Consider the following 23,943-nt stretch of genomic DNA (forward strand, 5'->3'; position numbering starts at 1 on the left):
AATTGATGAATATGTAATATGCTCGTACTTGCGTGCCGTTCGGATTTTGGACACAGTGTTCATATAGTTCATATACACACATTTGAAAGACGCGTGCGAATAATTAGGCTTTGCGAATTAAGATTCGATAAAACTTTATAATCTAAAATGTAGGACTGAATAATTACAATATATCATAATGAGCGAGACATGATATCGTTATGATAACAATCAAATAAATAGAAATGTGTCAATATACGGTCGAGCTAAATCTTTTTGTGCTTAATAATAATTTTTCGCAATTATCCTTTGCAGTAGTTTTAAAGATACATATTAGTATTGGTATTATTATATTAAATTAATTATCAATTTAAATATGATTGTGCTATTCTAGCATCAGCTTGAGACTATAATACGTTTTAAGACTGACAGTAATCGGTGCGTAGTTTGCTAAGCGAAAAATGTACATAAAAATTTACGCAAAAAATATTATTATATTATATAAACACAAAAAGATCTAGACCGTATATTGAAACATTATCTATTTACTTAAGTAAAATATCTAATAAATAAAAAGGATGACTAATAAAAAATTATTTTGCTTCCTCAGAGAAAGCTTTGTTTTCGTAAATTCGTATATGAACCTTTGATTGCGTATAAAGTTGGCTCTAATCAACCAAATTTAAAAAAATTATATATAAAATAGGGGTAGAAGGGACCGAAAAAAAGATTGTTTTTTTAGTTTTGAATGTCAATATGTTCAGTGTTCTAAAACGTCGAAATATTGCATTAAAAAAAATGTCGGTATGTGCAGTGTATGTATGTATGTATGTCTGTGCCAAATTTACAGAAATTTCTACAACTCCAGAACTGATCAACCAAATCTTAACGAATTATATATGAAATAGGGGTAGAAAAGACTGAAGAATATAATAGAATTAATAAAAATTGTTAATAATAAAGGGGTTACCGATTTCTGTTAAAAAAAATTACCAAGTTTACCGAAATTTTTTATTTTTATTATATTTTTTAGTCTTTTCTATTTCTATTTCATATATAATTCTTTAAGGTCGGTATTCATAGTCGGGTCTTATATCCAAGATCGTATTAAGTATAAGGCGTCATCAGCCAATCAGAGGGCCGTATTAGCATCTTAAGACATCACTTCCTCTATGAGAAAGCCAAGTGCAAATTTCTAATATTTGCACAATTTTTTTTATAATTACTTCCTTTTAACTCGACAAAAAAGAGTGTAGTTTTCAACATTTAAAAGATTTACAAAATAAGATTCTTTGATGTAAAACAGATATTTCTTTACTTCTTTAATTTATACTTTCTTGAAACAGAATTCAACAAAAGAGAATATGGTTTTCAAATTTTATACAACAAGGTTCTTGATAAAACAGATATTTCTCTTATAACGTGCAAAAATACAAGATTTATAAGCGCGTAGGTATCAAGACTTTCTCTAAACATTTTGATAGCGCAAAATGTATAACAGTGCGCGATTTCGCGGATCAGCAGAATGTTCTTGGATTTTTCTGGAGACTTTTTGAGTATCGTAGTAAAGACTTTTGTAAAGCACCAATTGTGTCGATCCTTCTTATCTTTCCATAATATATGTCTTAGCTTTTCGGTCTTCTTGCTGTCAGAGTAACACATTTTTGACTTGTCTTTTCAAGTCTTGTTCGAACAGAGGACATCTCAAATCTCGTTGAGCAGGAATTCACTGAGGCAAGATTCCAGATAGTTCAGACGACTCTGCAGATTAGGCTTTTAATATTGTTTTATAATAATCTACTTAAGTTGAAAATGTTTTAGTCGAAAGTCTTAGTCTGAAATATTCTATCTTACAGGTTTTGCAGTTTTCTCAATATCCTACACTATGTGATTTGGATTTGCCTTTCAAAAATATCTTTATAATAATAATAATAATAAATCTAGCAATAAATTATTTTTTAATTCTTGCAAAATTGCTGATATTTCCTGGCAAAGAGGGATATCATGAATGATAGGCGTTTTTCTTTTGTATCCAGCGGAGTCTTATTTTTCCCGAAGTCATTCATTGCGAGTATAATAATCTTTGTCGAAGTTAATTCGAGGAACGAATGGCAATTGTCGGAAGCGACGAGTTAGAGGAAAGGTCGCATCTCTCTCGTGGCGTCGAGTGACAAACACGTAACACGCGAAACCTTCTTCAGCACTTCCTCTCAGAGGTACGTTCCTCGGACTCTCTCACCCCCATTTGTCTCGTTTATCGTCCTTCTAACTCGTCCGCAGCATTCTTTTACGTGTCTACCGCAGTTTGTGCGAGCCATGCCGCCGCGCGTTTACACAAGCCAGCGGGAAGTCAAGTGGCTTTTTCAACGGATGGCAATAGAAAGATGTAAGCGAGTCGGTCACTCCTAGGCCTCTCGGCTTATTAGCTTCGTATATTCGCGGCATAATGCAAAGGGCGATCGTGCTCGCGGCACGGCATCGAGTTCTGTTTTCAATAACAATTCGCACTTAAATCTTTTTTAAAAGCCAAGTACATATCAAGTAGTTATCGGTTGGAGTGTTTGAGATTTTTTAGGTACTTGTGAGAGTTTTAGGTTTTACGTTGAATTCTTTGAATAATTTTTAACTGTTTCTTCATAGCAAGGATGTCGGCTTTAGCTACCGAAATTGTATTCTTTTGCCCAATTTTATGACAACTTTTAATAGAAATTTTATCTAAATTTAAGCCAGATTTATTTATAGATAATCTAATATTAAATCAAGCAAATCAAAAGTGAAAAAGACGGTATTTTATTTTTTACAGAAAAGTTGGTATCAAATTAATCGAGAAGGAAAGGAAATTGTATACAAAGTTTATAAAAACATTTGTACGCATTTTATGCGCAAAAGTTTCAAAAATTGCTTTCATAAATTCCAAAGCTTTTTTCTGTCCAAACATCATCTATATTTTTGTACTTACGATCGATTGCATCAGTACGTAATCTATTATATTTACGAGAACATTAGATTTATGACGTTAGATTGGATAATAATAAGGAACGGACCGCGCGATTCATCGTTTGTCCCATCACTTGGAAAACTGGAAACGCGGCAATACGATGTGTCGGACCCTGACCTTCTCGATGAACTCTCCGCCCTTTTCCCGAAGTGGCGATGACGGCGATGGTAAGATACGAGACACAGCCGTCAGGGTTTTTTCTCAATTTCCTCCGGCAAAGCAGCGATAAAATGATATAGTAGTATACAGCCCGTAATTTTCTTTCCACACCTTCGGAGATGTCGCCGATTTATTCCGCATGTTTATCGATTTGCCGTATTTTTTTTTCTCCGAGCCTGTAACGTGCCTCGGGCGATCGATTGATCGATCGTTTCGCCTGAGACACGGGAATATTCTGTTGAAAGCAGCATCTTTCTTCATCTACATATGTGTATCTTTTTGCGTTGCTGTGCCAAATAACACGGTGCGAGCTAAATTCGACGTGCGATCGCTTTCTTTGGATTTCCCAAGGAAATAACGAAGGGGCGATGCGTGCTAGAGATCGTTCCGGTTGTATTTCTCTCGGAAAATCAACTCTTCACCGTCAAGAATATCCCAAGAATAATAAAATATTCTAGAATGACTTTTATTTTTGTATAACAGATTTTTTAATTATACTTAACTGTGCGAACTTAATGCGTTCTTAACTATTTATATCGGAGTATCAATAGCTTTCAGGTTTTTAATAGTATTATTTAAATCCAAATTTTTATTTTCACAAAGTCTAATTCAGACTGTATAAGTTATCGAGATTTAATGTTGAATATCAAAAAGCTGTAGTAAATAATAACTTCTCTCAATTCTCGAGATAAAAATTCCATTAATATTGAAAAATCCATTATTGAAAAAAGCAGGATAAAGTCAGTTCTGGGAAACCTTGCGCTCGATTTGTATTGACAGTATGCCAATATAATTAAACATCACGTCTATGTAAAGGTTTACATCATTGCAACATTGTTGCATTGTTTACGCGTCGATACCTGGCGGTGTATATCCGCCAATGTTATCCGCGAGACGTTTATATCCGTAGCCGCAAAGCTGCGGCCACAAATATTTCAATCTGTTACATCAGTGGCCGCAACGGAAAAGTGCTGCCGTCTAAATATTTGCCGAGCACTTCGGCAAAGGTTACTCGGGTCTCGTGATTATTTGTTTCTTCACGCTCGTGGGAAGCCGCGTACGGAGCGGAGCACGCATCTGCATGCGGCGTGGCGCGCGAGAGAGGTCTTTTACGTCGCGTACGTATGAATCAGCGCGATGCACGCGTGCCTGACTCGAGTATCGAAAACCATTAAACTTTATTAATTTTTGTTCAAACTTATGAACAATAAAAATTGATATTAATCGTCTTTATTCATCTTTAAATGGAAAAAGCATTTGCGCGGCGTTTATAACAAAAATGAATAAGAAACACATAATCTATATCTTATGTGTACATTTTTTAATAGAAAGATGGGAGATTATAAATTTTAATTCAACGTTCTATTACAGTAGAATCTGCTACAATCACGGTGATATATTTCAGACAGGATTTATTGATTTAATATTCTGGGAATTTATTGATTTCATTACAATCCTCGATAACGGAAGAATCAACAGAAGCGCAGCTGTTCTGCTAGTAACAACGCTAGTAATCGTTCGATAAGTTGCGCGTCTCTTTATTGTCGCGGCGGGATATCGAATAGCGTGTGCGCGCGCGGCTCGGGATGAAAAATTCTTACGATCCTTTCCATTCTACGCGGGGCAAGCACTTTGCATAACATTACACAGAGAACGCTCTCGTAGGAAAATTATCGCGAACAAAGCGCGTGGCTGTTATTGGTCCCGTCGAGTTAAACACATATATACCCTCCCGTCTCCGTACATTCTTCTCATTAATTAGCCTCGAAAAAGCGGAATCGTGGCGCCAGCTAGTGAATCACTCAAACTATACGTTACGCTGTTCGACTTCGCCTATTTCAATAATATGCCGCAGGCGGTGGAATAAAATTATCGCCGCAGCGCGACGCGCGCCGGCGCGTGTATGGACTTACGTAAAACCGCGCCTGTCCGACTTGGCGTATCCATGCATAAATACGCGTGTATTGCACCTGCGTAGCGTATCGATATATATATATACGCAACGGCGCTAAGCTACGCCCAGTACGCACGGTAATATTCCTCGAGATCTTATTAGGATGCTGAAACGATCGATCATCTGTCGACGAATCTTGGGAGCTTGCCTGACAGAATTCAGATTCAATTTTTTTGCTCTCTTTCTTCCTTTGTCACGTTAAGAAATTTGCGCGACAAAAGAGTTAAGGGAACCTGTCACATTTTTACGATAAGTTATTTATTTATCTCGATCGTAAATTCTCCGAAGAAAAATTTAATTTTACATTTTAAATGACTTGTTCGCTGCTCTTGAGAGAATACGTTCGAAGATTTGCAGACGATAGATTGTGACGATTTTTAAGAAGAAGCACCAGCTTCCAATTGTTCGTTCTCGACCATGTCGGCTTCTCGGCAGCTGTCGAGGCGTTCAATCGCGTGTACCAGACGTTTCTTCAACTTCGCGAATTCTTTAGCGGACGTCATTTTGCTTAACGTGGACGCGGGCTTTGCGTCCAGGTGACTCGTGCCCTTTCTCGACGTGGACCGTAGAAAAACGCTCAGGCTGACATCGGCGATCTCTTCCCAGTCCTGAGGAACCGATCGATCGAATGCTTATCGAAGAATGAAGTGTAGAAGATAGTAGCAATTTGCGGCATTTGCGATAATTTACAAACGATGCAGCAACGAGATTTCTCTATGAATGACGGCGCTAAATGATCAAGCTAATTCTTTCAGATGGTTAAAATTATATTTTCCATGAAAGGAATATCCTATTATAAAGTGTATATAACGGTCGTTAGAAACCAATGTATCTAGAAGTTAATCAGTTAATTATTAATCAGCTGAATATATATTAATCATCAAGTGGATTTTGATTAAATCGAGACCACTACTTCTCTAGTAGTCGGATGTGAATATTTTAGCCACTTGGAGCGAAGAGATCGACCATTGCGCGTCGCGATAGTAAGTATATACTTACGAGCTCGTCGCGCAGCTGCGGCTCGAATCCGATCGCGGCTTCGAGCATCGCGTACTTATCGTCGTTTACATTGAGCCGCAACAGCAGGAGCAGTAACCTCACGACGCACCGCAGACCGTGGCCGGCGCGTTCCCGTTCCTGTAACAGCCCAATTACCGCGTTACATCACGCCGCACTGGACGGGACTGCACGTCGCCAATCTGTCCGGATGATGCGAACCGAGATTTGGGTCAGGAATCGAAACCGGTATAATTTTCACGAGGTCAGACGCGCTTCTCCGTATATATAGTTCACTTCCCTTACATATTAATTACACGTTTGTGTTTTCCACTGAAGATTAAGTGCATTGAAACTGCAACGATTTTAATTGATTGTATAGTCGTCCTTAAAATAATATCCGAAGAAAAAAAATTAATCCTTAGAATGAAAATATGAATTAACTTACATTTATTTACTTCAATATACTCCCGCAATGTGGGAATGAGTGAAGATTGCTCTCTCGCGTTCGTTACTTTCTATGAAAAATAGGTAACAAATTATTAATTTTGAATACATTTATTATTTGGCCAGTCGGGTCGAACAAACATGACTTTTTGTTTTGTATTTATTTACTGGCGAAGGAAGCTTCTTATTTTGTTATTAATTTTAAATTAATTTTCTGATTACTCTCTGCAGCGCAGCGTGTCGGTTGTCACGGATTAGTTCTTGATGGCTCCTCGTAAGAATCCGCATATAGGCATAATAGAGAGAATAGAAAGAAGTTCAGCAATGATTTCGGAGATTATATGAAATTGCTTCACAAAATTTCACAAAGCAAATTCGTATTGATTATTTTTTATTCGTCTGTTTCCTTGTGTTTTAAATTCAGTCGTTTAAGCGAAACGATCCTTCTCGCGTCTCGTTGTCTTTCCCTTCTCGTTGTCATTACCTAACTAAACATGGCTCTCGCATATCGCGCGGATCGGCGCTTACATCGAATTCCCTTCCCCGGAGTGCCATAAATCTCGCAAATAATAATAAGCCACTCGAGCGCGACGAGTGGGATCGAGTAACGATCACGGGCACGGTTGATACGGTTTCGCGAAACCGCCATCGCTGCATCGGTCCGATTGCCATCTCCGCTTCCAGATTGGCGCGCGATAAAACGTGGCGTATCGGCTGCGATCGGCCGGCCAAGTGGCTCTCGCGTGTTTTATATACGGCTGAGATTATGGTCGCCGCTCGCCGTCGCTGTCAGCGTCGGGTGAATAAGCGAGGGCTACTACAGCGGGCAATTACAGCGTGCGCGACTCGCGAGCATTATCTCAGACAAGCAGATTCTGAGACTACGGTTGAGTTGCATGCAGCGCCGGTTCAGAGGGTGCTCGTTGCAGTTTTCTCACGAGGATGCATAAAAATTATGAATTGAAATTCTTTGAATTAATTATACGAATAACAGAAATGAGAATTTTTATATCTCAATTTCCATTTAACAAATGATTTAAATTAATTAAAGATCAAATTTCGTACCAACTTTGGCAGCAAGATTTCTTGCTGTTTTAATATTAAAAATAGTGCGAAGATAGCGCACAACTTTAATTTTTTTTTAAGGTAACAAATAGAGACTAGGCGCTACTAACTGCATAGGCATAAATGAAATAAATGAAGGTTTGTTTACGAAAATCAAGGAATCGTTTCGAATTATCTCAACAATTTTATGATAAGACTTGCGAAATCAGATTTGCGTTGGATCGCGCTTCAGTTCAACACAAGCCTGATTAAAGGCTAAGCTCGATCTTGCAGCGAACGAGTACGTTGTAAAGAGAAGAGGACCAGTTGTTAGGAGGATGGGACATTGGTCAATTACCGTTCGTGCGATCGCGAGATCATCCAGAAGCGCGAAGATCGCGCGATAGGTCGACTCCAACAGGAACGGCAGTCCGGTCGCGGCCAGAGACCGAGTGTTCCGCTCCCTCACGACGCGCAGCATCCTCTTCTCGATGTTTCTCAACTGGGTCGACAACAGCCCGATCTCACTCTGTACTTGAGCAAAAAAAAAACATGCTGAGGAAGAGAGAAACGGGGGTAATTAATCGACGGCAACGGCGATGTTAATGAATCGGACGCCGCCAACGCTATCATCATCGTCGTTGTGCGACTGCGAGAAAAATTGATCTTAAATCTTACGAGAGCGACGAAAGCACGAGCTTGAGAGAGAAAGAGAGAAAGAGAGAACTAGAGTAGACATAAGAAAAATAAATTCTGAAAATTCTCATATATCTGTGCGAAATCTTTATGAAGGAATTTTTAGTTTATTAAAGCTCTAATTTTTTTTAAAATAAAAGATAAAACTTGAAATTAAAGTCGTAAGATTAAAATGTGAGGAAATGAAAAATATTTAGCATTTGGAAATAGAATTTTGAACTAGAGATAAAATAGTATTAGATATCTTGTCTAAAAGCAAATAAATAAATAATTACATTTAGTGACATAATACATTTATGTATATTAATATAAGCATGAATATTTCTTTAAGCTAATAGTTAATGTTTCATTTAAACAAATTACCGCGATTTTGTCCGCTTTCTGGCGACTATGATAGTGCGCCTCCATCTGAGACTGGACCAGCTGTATGTGGTTTTGCGCAATGGCGGTCGTAAAATTTCCGGTGGCCTTGTCTTTGAGCCTGTTCACCAGCTGCTGTACCACCAAGGCCATTGAAAGCCCATCGTTCGACTGCACTCGGTATCGATTGCTAGTTGCGCCGGAAACGATTGTCACCACGCTGCCAGTTTGCACGTGCTGCAAGCCAAGCACGTTCCAATTTTGCCTCTGTATGTCTCCTATAAACTCTAGAATTAAGAAGAGAATTATCGTTAATTAAATCTTATCGTAAATTAAAATCTTCGCGCGGACTTCTGAACTTCTGGGGAGAAAACAAATAAGAAAATTCAACTATTCAGTTAAATTTAAACGATCTTTACTTTTCTATTATCTTTATTTAGCGATTTTGATGACCGAAATAATTAACATTTAACTTTATAAATATGCAACAAAAAATATCTTTTGATATTTTTCTTGAAAAAGTTTAGATTCGTTAAAACATTTGTGACGAAAATTACAGTTGATAGTTTTGAGGCATTCTCTGTATTCCGTGTCAGACGTATATTGAGACACAAGACATTGATATTTTTGATGAGCGCGGTCTCATGGGAGGGAAGGAATTCACTTAACGAGAATTTCACCGACTTTAAATTACGAATCTACCAGGTGTGCGAGGCTTAAAGTCGAAAGGCCGATAAAAGGAAGAAAATGCGCCGTGATTGAAGAGGTCCGGGTAAGGTTCCTGAGGCCCCGCGATGCCTGATTATCGTATTAGGTGGGCCGAGATCCCGCGCGTTTAAAACCACGAACGAAAGAGAGTGAGAAAGAGAGAGAGAGAGAGAGACTGGATTCCTTAATATCGCCGTTCGCAAACGAGACATCCTAATTCTCTATCCACAATTTCCTAGCCCGTAATTTCCGACGGGGAACAGCGGGGCAGTGGGAGTAAAAAAGATGTCCGTGAGTTTTTAGGGAATCCTTTACGGCGATGGGACCAACAGGGCGGCAACACAAAGCTGCGGCCTAATGTCGCATCTGTAAACAAGCAATTTCTCCATGCACGATTCATAAATCTATGACATTCATGAAAATTGATTTTTATGTTATACGCTAAACTTTAGATATTGCTTACATTTTTCTATCACATTGAAGATATAATGGCGACTATATCAAACGACTTATGCATATATTATCTATAATTTTATTAAGAATGATCCGCGTTATTTCCTTTGCGACAAAAAAGAGAAGAATTTACATAACTTTACCACGTCGCGATAAATATAAACGAAATAAAATCCTGTTTCAATCCTACTTCAATCTTGATATGCAATGCCATGTCCGTAATATACAATTTTTTAAATTTTGATTAAGTGAATCTTATTAAAGGAACTCTTGCGGAGTTTGCTGTAATTTATATAATCGTGCAAAACCACAGAAAAATTTGTCGACGGTAGATTCGAGGGAATAGTTTTATCGCGGTTGCAGCCCTGGTCGCGCGAGTGGCGAGAGGGCCAAGGGGCAGTTATAAACGACGGTGCCGATGGATTTACCGGGAAACAGCTGGCTAAAAGCCACGAGGGGCTCGCTGCACTTGATGGTCGCTGTGAAGGTGGACGTGTTCTCGGGTGGGCAGGCCCTCAGCATCATCTTCAGGGGCAGTTGGGCCGTCTTCTGAAGTACGCGCAGGCTCCCACGATCCGCCGTCTCGTAGCTCGCCGTGATTCTCACGTCCGACGACATCGCCGGCAGATCCGTCGTCGGGTAGATCATCGTGCGCAGAACGTGCCGGTCACCTTCGCATTCGCACGATTAATTGGCCAAATGACATATCAACAAATTAGCCAATATCGATATTCTAACAATTCTGCCATTGCGCGCGATTATGAGGAATAAAAAATGATACGCGGAGGATACTTATGCATTTTTTTGCAACAGTGTCGTCCTGTTTCTCATCCGTCGCGTTTTAATTTTGTCCCGGATTGTTCCGGGGCCGCTATTCTCTTGTTCGAGACTTCGCGCCGTAAATATGTAACTTTACGTGACTCGCTTACAAAGATTGGTAATAACGTGGCAATCCTTCTCGGCGACGAACGGCTTGGAAACGTCCACGCACACTTGAACGTCGCGTAGCGTCGTGTACGTAGACAATTCTATGGTGATCCTGCACATTAAATTACGACCCTCCGAGTTGTCCTTCGAGTCGTCCTGGTTTCCGCGTGGACAGGGCTCGAGATCCGCGGACACAGTTACGGATATTATCAGCTCGGCGTCCATGGTAACGTCACTGAGTTGATTGCCTTATAGTTTCAATCAGAAAATAATATAATTAATTCTGTAATAAAAGCTTAGTAAAATTTATATAACTATGAAATAGATGATTTGCTCTTTGGAGAAATTCTCGATATCTGATTCGTCGCTTGTGTCCCTAATGAGTGTTATAAGTATATTGATTCATACCGGAAGCCTTATTTCTCTTCGCCAACTTGCGGAGCCCCATGAGCTCATCTTCGGCGGCTACGTAATCGTAACCGCGCCGATGCAGAGGAGGCGCGATGAATAACGACGGCTCCGAGCCCAAGTAGCAAGCCTCTAGCTGGCCCTCTTCGGAGAGAGCGACGATCGCTCCGTCTAAGTGCTAAAAAAAGAAATATCAAACTCTAAATTACAGTCGCAACGCCGCAAAAGGAAAAATCAGCCCTAAATTGGTCAAAGAAACCGTAGATAAAAAGGAAGCAGAACCGCGGGAAACCTGGAATGGCCTGTAACATCATAGTTATTATCTCGCGGATGCGCATCAAGGGCAATATGAGAGCTAAATTAAAGACTTGCCCGTAAAAGTGATCTGACCTTTAAAATTAAAAATTAAAGTGATCCGAGTACGGCCATGTACTTTTGACCGTGGCAATATGCGTACACCAACTTTCGTTTCCCTCCATTTTAAAGAAGAATGTGTCAGATCGGTTTTTTTTATTAGGACTTTGGTTCGAACGGTTATAGCGGATTCTTTCTATAGCGGCAAACTGAAAGGGTGTTTCTGCTTTTGTCATTGCGCGAGATAAGATAAAAATAATCATATTCGTCGCTATTTTCATGGCATACTGACGTCCGGCTGATTTAGGCGGTTTTCTAAGGGTTTTCTCGTGTGTGGCGGCGCGTATGTATACGCGGAACAACTCCAGTTTGCCGCGACGATAGTTCGCTGATTAACGGAGCGGAGTTCTCGGTATTAAGCTAATTAGCCAGCAATTCGCGCGCTCTGTGTCCCCCGGAAAGACAACAATGGCAACCTTGCTGGCCGCGCGCGCTAGCTGCGGCAGGACGATAAGATAAGCAGGGTGATAATTGCCGGACTCCTCGTCCTTCCCTGCACTCTCTTGCGGTTTTTTCCTTTCCCGGCGGTCGGTCTTTCATTGCCGACGCCGATGCTAAAAGCCTTGAGAGCGTTTCTTTCGATCGTCATCGCCACGCGAGCTCTTCGCCTTTATCTCCGCTTTTTTTTCTCTTCGGTTCTCTTGCGGTTTCAAAAATTCCTAAACGAACAATCCGTAAGATGGTCAAACACGTTCTCGAGCAATTTGATTATCATTTTACGTAGGCATTTGACGCGGCCTTCGCAGACGGCAAATAGAAATCAGCGGAACACGAGCGAAATTAATGTTGAATTTACAGCGAAAAATATATTTCCCGATAGATATTTTCAAAATTTTTAGCAAAAACTTGCATTTATATTTTTACCAATTTTTCTCGAGATATATTTTTGTTTTATAATATCTGGGGAATCTTACAGAAAAAGAGTTGTAAAACAATTTGTATAAGATATATCGTTGTCAAAGCTCAAGACCTCTATTCCTCATTCGCTTCTTTAAAATATAGCGTAGAAGTTACACCGAAGAGGCTTCTGGTAGCAAGGACGCAATAGATCCGTGCCTGAAATAATGTCGGAGAAACAATGACTGGTGGTGCCGATAGTGCGACACGGAAGAGGATACCCCGATATAGCGAAGGTCTCGGCTCGCTTCTTTGTCAAATGTCATCGGCTCTGATTGCGGGCTATCATGCATGGTGAACGTACAGATACGCGCTCCATCGAGGTCTTCTCTCTCTTTTTCTCTTTCTCTCCCTCTTCTAAAAAGAATTTTCCCATATTTTCTACGTCATTATTCAATATCGTTGTCTGGATAAGACAATCTTTTTCGACAATCGAGTCTTTTCTTGTCGAAGATTAATAGTTGCCTCGTCGGATGCAACATATCAACCATCGTTATATTGCTGTATCATTTCGATGCTCTTAGCAGAGACGAAATGACAAAATAAAGTACGGCTGAATAGGTCATCGTTAATCTAATCTTCGCTACGAATTTAATCAAAGTTTCTTTTTGATAAAAGTATACGTATGCATATGTATGTTGCAAGACGATTAATAATGATACAGTTCTTAATAAATTAATAGTAATACTGTTTTTTTTTTATTTATTTTGAATGTATTGTAATGTATTACATCCTCCAAGAAAAACGTGTGAGAAATTTTTAATGCAACATTAATTAATGTTAATGTTACGTTACAAATTAATGAAACTTTAAGTAACAATTATTTACTCTAATACATAATAACAATAGGAAATTGTTATGACCTAATTTGCTCCTTTGAAAAATTTGCAAGAATCTAAAGAAAATCAATTATTTTTTTTAAACCTTTTTCTTAATTAAATATTTTTATTTGGTATATATTATTACTTCTTTAATTCTTTGTGATTAAAATAACTCTTTGTAATATTAAAAATTTGTTAAGGAGAATTAAGAAGCTATTACCACTTGGGTTGGAATAGGAAGACCCTTGAATAGGAACACAAAGATATTGGGTTTTATTTTTTAAAAGTAGTTGCTTAACAATTATTTTTAAAAGCAATATAAATATTCTCCTTGCATTTGGCGCAATTTAATTTAAAGTTTTTACATCTTTTTTTGAAATACATGTCACTTGAGTTGAGTTAGGTAACATAATTTTGTGAAGGTAACTTTAACGGCTGGGCAGTGGCAGACTTTGAATGTCCTACTTTGGCTATACAAATAAACAATAAAAAATCTTTTAATTTGAATAATTAAATAAAAAATAGTTATTTTATTGATGCATCTGTTTTTGGTATAATAATTACATTACTGATCAAAAACTTGAAATTTTTTTAATTTTTCTCAAACATATTATACATATTGTGATAAATATTATATATTAACAGAGAACATTATATATAATTATCATCTACACACATTAAAAAATTAATTTTAAATATATTAAATAATTTAAGTGACAAATTCAAAGATTACATACAAATGATTAAATATAAATAATAAAATTAACATATAAGTTAGATAAAGATTACAAGAAAATAAATTTTAGAAATATTGGACACAAAAATTATATTGACAAATATTATGACTTTATTATATATGATTAAAAATATAAATATAAGAAATAAAAACAACAAATTAAATAATCAATAGGAACAAGAAAAATTAAATGATTAATAAAAATTCATAAAAATTTTTTATATTTAGATCTAGTAAAATAATGTGATAAACTTCACGGTATAAAAATTGGACAAAATTTTAATCACATTAATCATATTACATATTTTAACAATATATTATTAAATATTTCAAATCCTTTATGCTAGTCTCACTTTTCGATTTCTTAGACAACTCAATTTATGTGTATGCTTCTTTGAACATTTTTTTAAATTTGTTTTTTAATGGGCTACTTAATTGCGTGTGTAGTCGGGTTTTTCAGTTTTTTGTAATGGTAGCTTTAATAAATAATCCTCATCTTTTTTTTTATATCTGCTGCCTTATTATCACTTTTCTATAAAATACATTTATTAATTATGCATTTCATAGGTAGATGTCAATTTTAAGCGAGATTTTAAGGTAACAATATACATAGTTACTTAAAATTGATTAAAAAAACAGTTATAATAATTTAAACAAGAAATCTGGATTATAAAAATACATAGAAAATGTTTCAATGAAGAAAATGAATTATATTATTATATTATTGTTAATATCTTATATTATTATCTGCGATACGCGCAGCAGTATCTTGACGCTAAGTTTAAAAGCAAATATTTAAAGCATTTTGGCTATTAGACAAGGCTATTAGAATCGAGATGTGAAGATTATTGTAAGTGAACACGTGAATTTTTATAGTATAAAATGTTGCCGTTTCGATGTAATGCGAGCCACAAATTAACTCAAATAAAGAAGGTTGCATTCTCTTTTCAAATACGTGAAAACTTTGTAATCTCAATTTTTAGGTGGCAGGGTAAAAAAAAAAGATTCTTTAGTTAAATTAATTAGGATAAAAAAACAATGTCGGATAACGACGTTAAACCTGACTTTATACTAGAATACGATTAGTATACGTAGTCAATATGGTAGTTAAATTGATTACAATAATATTGGAGAGCGTTATTTTGACAAAATTGTTGAAGTAAAAAGTCCGTTTATAAACATAGCGACCAAATCGGCTGCTGGAAGAAGAGAGGGTTTTCGACACCACTTCAGCAATTGGTTTAGCTGCGATTTTATTTGGTGAATTTAACGAGCTTATAGATGGAACAAGGTGAGCTCTGTCATATATAAATTTGATATCTTTTCAATAGCTTTTTTTAAAAATTAATTCCGCGTAACGGCGCGTTTTATATATGTTTTGTGATCAGAAAGTGCTCACTTTCCTGTTTGTATTTAATAAAGTTGTGATTTGATATTGTAATATATTATATATAATATTAGAATAATATTATTTAATAACATATAATTTTTTGTCAATAATTTAATTGTTTAGAAATGTAAAGATGTTCTCTATTCAAGCGTATGAGGGGCCAGCACGAGGTTCCGACTTGGATTATCCGTCTTGTCTTTAACAGACAAGTGATCCCATCTTGCCGAATATATTAGGTATTACTATACCCTAACGCGCACAAAAAATTATATGTTATTAAATAATATTATTGTAATATTATATAACAAATCACAACTTTATTAAATACAAACAGGAAAGTGAGCACTTTCTGATCACAAAACATAAAACGCGCCGTTACGCGGAATTAATAAATTTTAAAGAAAGCTATTGAAAAAGTGGACGAGCGTGGCATAGTAGACAGCGCACTGGTCTATTGAGCCAAAGGTCCCGGGTTCGATTCCCGGTAGAGATAGAAAAATTATATTTGCTTGTTCTCCTCTCGGAAGGCAATGGCAAACCACCGAGAGTATGTCTTGCTAAGAGAACTTCTCTAAAAAATATAGCCGTTCGGAATCGGCGTCAAACTGCAGGTCCCATATATATGATATATACAATGTGTATAATCCACGTGCGCAACACACATGTATATGAAGAGAAATGTAAAGATGGTTCTCTATTCAAGCATTTGAGGGGCAAAAGACAAGTGATCCATCTTGCCGAATACAGGGATTTCCATAGCACCCTAGCGCGCTATGTTTTATTATTTATTACCAATATTTTTTATTATTGTGGTAAAATTCTTGGTGGTACATCTCTTGTCCCACAACTACCATGATTTTAGGGTAAATTTTAAGAGAAAATTCTCTCCGTGTCGAATTGATGGTTGAGTGTATATGTATTATACTTTTTAATCGTATAACACATATATTAAAGAATTAAAAATGATATACACAAAAAAAGATTTTAATTAGTTTTCCTTCATCAGCGTTTGTCTTTCAAAAAAAAAAGCTGAAAGTGCGAGTTTCTACATGGGGTACTACTATGTATTTAAGAATTAAGATGCAAAATTAAAAGAAAAATCTATATTTTATTTGTAAATATGATTTTCATGCTTGTGTCACGCAACTTTGCATATACCAATTTTTTTATTTGGGAAGTAAATCATATAGATGTTACAAGATATTAAACCGATCGTGATTTCAAGTTTTAAACGGGGAGGATCTTTCTTTCTCAATGGCGTTTTCTACGAGGTAACGCCGTGAAGTGTCGCGCCGAGCAAGAATACGAGTTATAGAATTATGCAATCGGTTACCTGAAAATGCGCTCGAGTTACGGCGACCGGAGTAAAAGGCAGCTGAGCTGACCACTTAAGAGTCGTGCCCTCGTAAATCATCAGGGTGTTCGTGTCAGCGATTACGAGCACCATCAGCTTGCCATCCGGTTCTACAAGCATTGCGCTCAATTAGCACACTTATTTTCTATCCGTTAAAATAGTTAATTAGGCGTGTCGCATCGCACGCCAGCTACTAGCCCGAGAGGTTTCCCCCCCCACTTGTCTGTCTCACCCTTTTGTTTTTTTTTTTTTGAGAAAACAACAAAAGAAATGTTTTGAAGTGCTCAAAATTTAATTTGCCTTTTTTGTCTTTTCTTTTCTTCTCTCTCTCTCTTTCTCCAAAAGCTCTAAAATCCACTGTCAATTACCTATCACGTAAGCATGAAAGCAGAGTGCCTTGTATTCGAGCCTTTTCGCGTATTTCAGAGTGACGCAATTGTCTTTCAGACAGTACAGATTCTTCTCGCCGAGTATGAGAATCCCGACCTCGAAGCTGCTCAAGGTAACGGCGTCGATATCGAGAACGGCTTCCCCGATATTGTAACTCCAGTCCGGTTCTAGTTTCCTCGGTTCCTCCGAGCGATCCTTGCTGCCAAATTCCGCCATGCTTTTATACCTGCGCGAAGAAGACATATAATTCGCGATAATCTTATTTCGTTAATACTTACTAACGTTAATATATAAATCGCGCGTCGAAGTTTGAAAATACGAAAAAAAATGTTTCCCAAACTTACAAATTTTCTAGTAGAGATATTTTCTTTCTTTTGCATTATTACTTTTTTAATTTAATTTAATTTAATTTACTTTTAAATTATTATCGTTATACAACTTTGCTAGAATGTGCATCGAATCGACAATCTTGAGGATTTTGTACAAATAATTGGAAATGATTTTGAAGAATATGGCAAATTATATTCTTTTTATATATATCGAATTCTAAAGAGATCCTCAAATCTTTTGACAATGAAAAGGAATTTTTTCTTATCATTGTTGCGAGTCTAATGACTTTGAACCATATATGTATCTCTTCATTCGTCCTCTCGGCTCATAATTCTGAAAGACGAGGCTGCAATCCGATACATCGCGGCCGCGTTATCTGGTACACCGGCAGGTGTTCATTGACGGGCTACTTGGAACGGCACAGTGGAATAACCTGCCTGTAGCATTCGAGGATCCACGCGGAGCTCGGCGTCACGAAGATGTCGTTCCGCGAAACGTAGACGATCGGCTCCGGCAGCAGCCGATTCCCAAGAACCAGGCTGAAGGTGGGAGTCTCTTGCTCGTAGAAGAGAAGCGTGCCGTCTAGGCACTGAACGCAGAGGAAGTCCCGGCCCCGCACGCCGCCGAACGGTCCCGTCGTCAGGGACGCCGGAAATCGCGGCAGCAAATGCTCGTAAGCGATTTCCAAGCCGCAGTGGTCCCCTGCAAGGGTGTAATAACAAATAGCGGTTAAATTAAATTAGTTTAGATAAAAACTTGAGATTGGAAATTTTAATCAGTGTAGAAATCAGAGAAACTAGAATTTCTGAGAATTTTGAGTTAATGTGTTTATCTTGTTATTTTAATTTAACCAAGAAGAATTTATGAATAAATTACCAGATTTTTTGTGTTCGGATTTTAGATTTTACTCGAGATTTTATAATAACGCGTGATGGACAATGATTATATATTTATTAGATTTACCATCTTCCACTTTATTTATAATTTTTTTAACCAATTTGGAACCCCCTATAAAATATCTTTTTAACGAACATTTCATTATTTATTAGTAACAATCTTTTTATTCCTTTATACATATCTTTTTATTCTTTACATATTCTTTGCTTTTGATTATTGGAATTATTAAATCTATCACAACGCAGCTTAAGAGCCCATCTATCACGCGTTACGCAATATTTATGAATGCATTTGACGGAATGCGTTCCTTGAATTTTTTCAATTGCAAGGACGACATTTGTCAGAACTGTGGTAAAAAAAATTGCCCCATACTTTTGCCAGAGAAGCGGTATTTACTTTGGCATTAAATCAGGCCGATTATGTACGGCTGTAGTAACGCCTGTAGACATTACGTTGCACTTAATTGAAGGATATGTATGAAGAAATAAATATGCGAGACTGATGTGCGAGCTCAGGCGGCGCTAGACAAGCGGCTCGAGACAGCGAACAATCGCGATTCCTGTCCGTATATAGGTCAGACCGCAATTCATCGTGGTCGCGTTCGAGCGTCCGGAGAGCGATCACTGTTTTTCCGAGTACATATATCACAACGGCAGTGTTATAATGAGTGTCCCAGAAAAAGGTGAGCGCAAAGTACAAACAAACACGCTCTCTTTATTCAGATGAATGAAAAGGACGAGGACAAAAATTTTAAATACTAAGAATAGAAAATGATATGTAAGTAATAAAGAATAATTATATTTTTACCACATTAAAATTAGAGAGAGAGAGAGAGAGCGAGAGAGACCGAGTGAGAAGCAGAAAAGAGCTAAAGAAAGATAACTGGATTTTTTAAATTGAAAATAATGTGAGAGGAGGAAAAACGGAAAGAAGAAATTAAAAAAGTATTAAAAATTTAATGAAGAAAATAAAAAAATTTATTTTTACAACAAAATGGATAAAATGTACAATTATCTTTGTTCGCAAAGTTTCAATATATGTATAAAATGCCTTAACTTGAAGTTTAAGAACATGATTTCTGGTTTTATCACGGAAAATACTTATTAAAGAAAATTAATCATCTTTGCTGTGAGAGAAGGATAATATGAAAATTGGTGGCGCCTGCTTGGCGTCGGGAAGTATATGTATTAGACGCAACGATCGCGCGCGAAAGAGGAGTGAATCAGACAGTCGCAACTTGTGCATGTGAGAATAACTCGCGTGCAATTTGCGTTTTCCCGTGTGTGCGAGCACGCGATCGGAACGGAAATCGGCTGTGGACGGTTTTTCATCGAGGTAGATGGTAGATAATCGTTCTCACTTTCCGTTCCGCGTCCGCCCCGCGGGAGGATCGAATCGCGCGCTCGAAAAAAGTGTATACGCGCTTGACGACGTAACGCGTTCGACGTCGTAACGGCGCTTGCGAATTATTACGAAACACTCGGCGGTTGTTATTGCCGCGTCTAATATCGGCTGGATTTAACGAGATACTAGCTCGAGGCGCCTCTCTCGATCCCGGATTGTGCCGCGAAAGCAGTCTTTAACATTGGAACGGCCGAGCCGGTCATTTTGAGCCGGCGAGCACTTTTTTATCAGCCGCAAAGGCTATCTTTAAGCGGCAAACAAACATAATTTTATTCTGATTTGATATATTTAATGGAATTTACAATGGGAATTGTAAAGGAAAGAGGGAGATTTTTCATGGATTGAATATCAAATGCATAAGGTATACATGTGAGGAATTTTTCTCGTGACAGTATATAGAATAAAGTATTGCAATTTATTAATTTTTTGTATAAGCTGACGAAGATTATTTTAGATTGTAACATTATTATATGTAACATGTTTTCACAATAGTATCACATATTAGATGAGGATTGTGTAAGTTTCTGATAATGAAGACTATATTTCCAATCCATATGTTTCCCCGCGGCGATTATGTAGTTTTCCGCATTATGTAGTGTAGAATTGCGCAGAATATATGTAGATCATTAATATTAAGTAAGTAATGGATAAGTATTCTACATATGGCGTTCTAGGGTCTTAAAATTGTCTGATCTGTTTTCTCCTTGATCTTTCAAAGACGTTTTAATTTTAAATCGCACAAATGCACGAGGAAAACGTGCACCAGTCGAGGCGGTTGCGGGAAATTGGAAAAAAAGTCTCCTGACGTTACGTAAATTGGCGTAGACGGGGAAATATCGAAAAGGAGAGACGCGTTGCTATGTCGTGCGTCGTGCGTACTTGAGCTTTCGATCGTTCACGATTGTAATGAGCGAGACTGCGTGACGCGTTTCTATACTTTGATACGCGATATCGCACGATTGACCGATCGGCATAAACACACATTGGTCCATATCTGTGCTTCTCATTCATTGCTAAATACCAATTTGAATCTGAGAGTTATTCATCTCATATATACAAAAAAATATCTGAACTCTGAGAAAGTCGGATAAACGAATGCTTAGAGAGGACAATTTTTTTAGTATTAGATGTGATATACTTGAATGTTTTGGATTAAATGTGACATCACAGATGTCTGACACTTATTTCACGATGGCTTATTGCGGAACGATTTTCATGCGATTTCGGCGGCAGCTCGTGTACATAAGTCATGTAAAGTTGATTTCGCATATATAACATGCTCTTGCGCGGCGAATCGTGTCAGAATTAAAAGTGTCTGCCATCGAAATTTAAATCCTCAATCAAAATCCTACTATCGTCTATGAAAAAAAGAACACAAGATTAATTTTTGCATTAAATGCATGCGAATAATGCGTTTTTGCGTGCTTCTGTAATTTTTAATTGCCGTTTTATTGTAACTATGTGTACTACACTGAAACTGAAGATGGTCCGAATACAAACCGAAACGTTTGTGAAATTTAATTCGTATTAAATGCAATGACACGAATACCTATAGTTGTCTTTTTTTATTAATTAATTAATTTATTTATTTATTTATTTTTATTAATTTTTTTCATCTGTCGGGTTAGATATAGCCTTTATCAGGATATCGTAACAACCGATATACAACTCGTTATAATTTAATGAACGTTTGTTCGTTGAAATGTCATATTACATTTTTATTAATCTTTGCGTACAATGATCGACAGCTTCGTAATTTTCTTGGTATATAATTCTATAAATTTCAACGGCGCGGCGGCGGCCACTTCGATTCTGACACGATTCGCCGCGTAAGTGCGTGTTACACGTTCTCATATCATGCAAAAGAACGATACAATATCAGCTTTACATGACTTGTACACGAGCTGCGCCGTCGAAGCCGTCGATATCGCATGAAAATCGTTCCGTAATAAGCCATCGCGAGATATCGTCGACGCGGCGCGCGCGTCTCCATCTCTCATCGCCGAGGATCTTTCCGCGCGGGAATAATTTAGCGTGATCGTGGTGCTCGTTAGCGGCGCACCGCTCGCGGTCATTTTATCTATCCGCGGCCGAGACCGGCTCTCGGAAGACGGGTCTATGGGATTGCCGTCTTCAGGCCCTGAGGGCTTCTTCAAGAATGAAAAATAATTACACGTTCTCTCACTACCCAAATATATAAATTACACATCAAACTTAAGAATTATAATAACAGCGATAATAATACAACGATAATGAGGACAACAAAAATGATAGTATCTGCATCTGCAATAATGACAGCGGTATTAGTAGTCGTAACATACGTTGTTTTACCCAATAACAAGAGATATTAATAAGGTGATTACGAGGTATGCAACGAAATGAAAATGTATGCAATGCTCGACATATCTGCAGACTTGTTTGTTGAGATTGCAAAATCTAATTAGCGGACCATTCTTAAGTCAGGTTTCTCGCGAGAATTCCAATCGGACCTGCGCAGGGCCCTCACGATCGCTCGTTTTTGTTGGCCGTTATGGCCACGCTGCCTATCTCTCCCGAAAACTGTTTCATCGCGCGATTAATGTTATTGTCACGACACTAAAGTTAATATTCCGATAACACGCGGCGCATTGTGATTCTGGAGTCCAATTAAAAGAATAGAAAAATCGCCACGGCGATTTCCTGGAGCGATACCGCTTGGTTTCTGCTTTCGTTAAATGTAATATGTAACGTGCGTATTTGTGTCGTCAAGTTAAAGCCGATAGAAGAACGGTTTGTTTATTAAGCTCGTCGCGTTTTAAAACGTATAGTTTATTAATATCAACGAAAGAAAAATACTTATAAAATTAAATAAAGAAATTGAAGAACAAAAAAGTTAGAAAGTTATAAAAATACAAATGAGTTCAGGTACATTCTAATTTGTTATATTTTACAGTTTAGTATAATATATTGTAATACAAACCATGCTCAACGGAGCCCTGGCTCAAAATTATGCTGTAAATGACGAGTTTCTTTGATGTCAGTATTGCGAGTCGAGTATCTTGCGAGCCTCTGAAACAGATCAGTGCTGATGTGATCGATATCGATAGAGATATATAACGTATTTAAGTAAGCGATGTTGCAAAGTGCATTTATTTAATTAAAGATGAATTTAGAAAGATAATTTTATTAATGACTTAAAATTTTTAATAACACTCCGCGAGGCATTAATATAAGATAGAGATTTATTCATGTTTATTTTTCACGTCTACATTTTATTTAATTTATCTGATTTTATTCACAATTATATACAAAACAGTCACATATTATTCAAAGATATGTATATATTAAATTAGTAATTTTAGAATGCACATAAGACGAATCTTTGCTGAGATCTGCGACAATTTATACTTCGTTATTCCCTTTCTTCGTTGTATTTTTCTTATTGACAATCAGTTTTTATTTCATTTTCGAGATAATTTCTGCAGTTTAAGCTAAAATCGATTTTCTTCCATCATAATTGGTTTTAACGCGTTGAAATTATTTTCCTGTTATTCCGTCTTTCGCAAATCTTCATTGCGAGGCCACGCGTTCCAGAGTTAAAAACGTGCAATATTCTTTGCGACGTCAATAATCCTTTCACTTCGCAAACTTCGCGGTCTCATTGCACTTACGAGACGAATTTTCCCGCCTTCGTGTCGACGATACAGTCGCCGATTTGCGCCTCGACGACCAGGTCTGAGGACTTGTAGCCGCTCGGCGACTTGGTCTCGTCTACCCACTGCGAGGACGGGCTATATATCCGTAGGTAGCCGCTGTGGCTGCCGACGACGACGACGTCCTTCCGGTCGGCACCGAAAAACGGCGTGACCAGCAAGCTCTGTCTGTCGAAAGACTCGTTCACTCCGCACTGCGTTCTCCACCATTCTTTCGTCTTGAACAGCGACATTTTCGGAACGCTTCAAGAATTCGGCGGCATTGCGACGCGGGCGAGAGTAAATTGCAACTGACGCCGGCGGCCGGGGGTTTACACGCCGGTGGTTACTATGACATCGCGCGGCCACAACACAGTCGCCTTCTCGAAGCTAAGGCTAATCAAAGATGCATAACGAAATCGCGGTGTAACGCCGCATTATCGCATTAAGTATCGCGGACATCGAAGAAATATTTGCGTATTACACGTTGCATCAGTGAATAACTGTAGA

The 23,943-nt window shown here is 37.7% G+C and overlaps 1 protein-coding gene, 1 long non-coding RNA gene and 1 pseudogene across 3 annotated transcripts in view; 2 read left to right on the forward strand and 1 right to left on the reverse strand.

Moving 5' to 3' along the window:
* The window catches only part of LOC143905403 (uncharacterized), a 147,519-nt gene that overhangs the window by 69,358 nt on the left and 54,218 nt on the right, over window positions 1-23,943 (forward strand). The gene's annotated exons all lie outside the window — the stretch shown is intronic.
* Window positions 1,217-23,943, reverse strand: LOC143905395 (protein PTHB1-like). The gene is made up of 12 exons (XM_077420815.1): window positions 23,413-23,943; window positions 22,722-22,810; window positions 17,899-18,163; window positions 17,110-17,357; window positions 16,721-16,851; window positions 11,130-11,307; window positions 10,724-10,969; window positions 10,223-10,465; window positions 8,637-8,920; window positions 7,936-8,106; window positions 6,090-6,227; window positions 1,217-5,698 (listed from the first exon to the last, which is right to left on the reverse strand). The coding sequence occupies exons 1-12, from the start codon at window positions 23,685-23,687 to the stop codon at window positions 5,468-5,470; spliced, it is 2,499 nt and encodes an 832-aa protein (XP_077276941.1). The 5' UTR covers window positions 23,688-23,943; the 3' UTR covers window positions 1,217-5,467.
* Window positions 18,797-23,943, forward strand: part of LOC143905404 (protein brunelleschi-like) — a 29,602-nt pseudogene continuing 24,455 nt past the window's right edge. The window contains exon 1 of the transcript XR_013259183.1: window positions 18,797-19,135. The product of XR_013259183.1 is annotated as a protein brunelleschi-like (transcript). The remainder of the gene's footprint in view (window positions 19,136-23,943) is intronic.

This window comes from Temnothorax americanus, unplaced genomic scaffold (assembly GCF_048541705.1).
Source record: "Temnothorax americanus isolate GAGA-0224 unplaced genomic scaffold, ASM4854170v1 Scaffold60, whole genome shotgun sequence".
Lineage (NCBI taxonomy): Eukaryota > Metazoa > Arthropoda > Insecta > Hymenoptera > Formicidae > Temnothorax > Temnothorax americanus.

Excerpts from the sequence above, each read along its gene's own strand:
- LOC143905395 (XM_077420815.1), bottom strand. The coding sequence starts at position 23,687 with ATGTCGCTGTTCAAGACGAAAGAATGGTGGAGAACGCAGTGCGGAGTG. Across the intron at positions 8,921-10,222 it reads TTTTAGCCAGCTGTTTCCCG|AGTTTATAGGAGACATACAG; the intron begins GTAAATCCATCG and ends TCTTAATTCTAG. Across the intron at positions 6,228-7,935 it reads ATCTCGCGATCGCACGAACG|GAACGGGAACGCGCCGGCCA; the intron begins GTAATTGACCAA and ends GGGCTGTTACAG.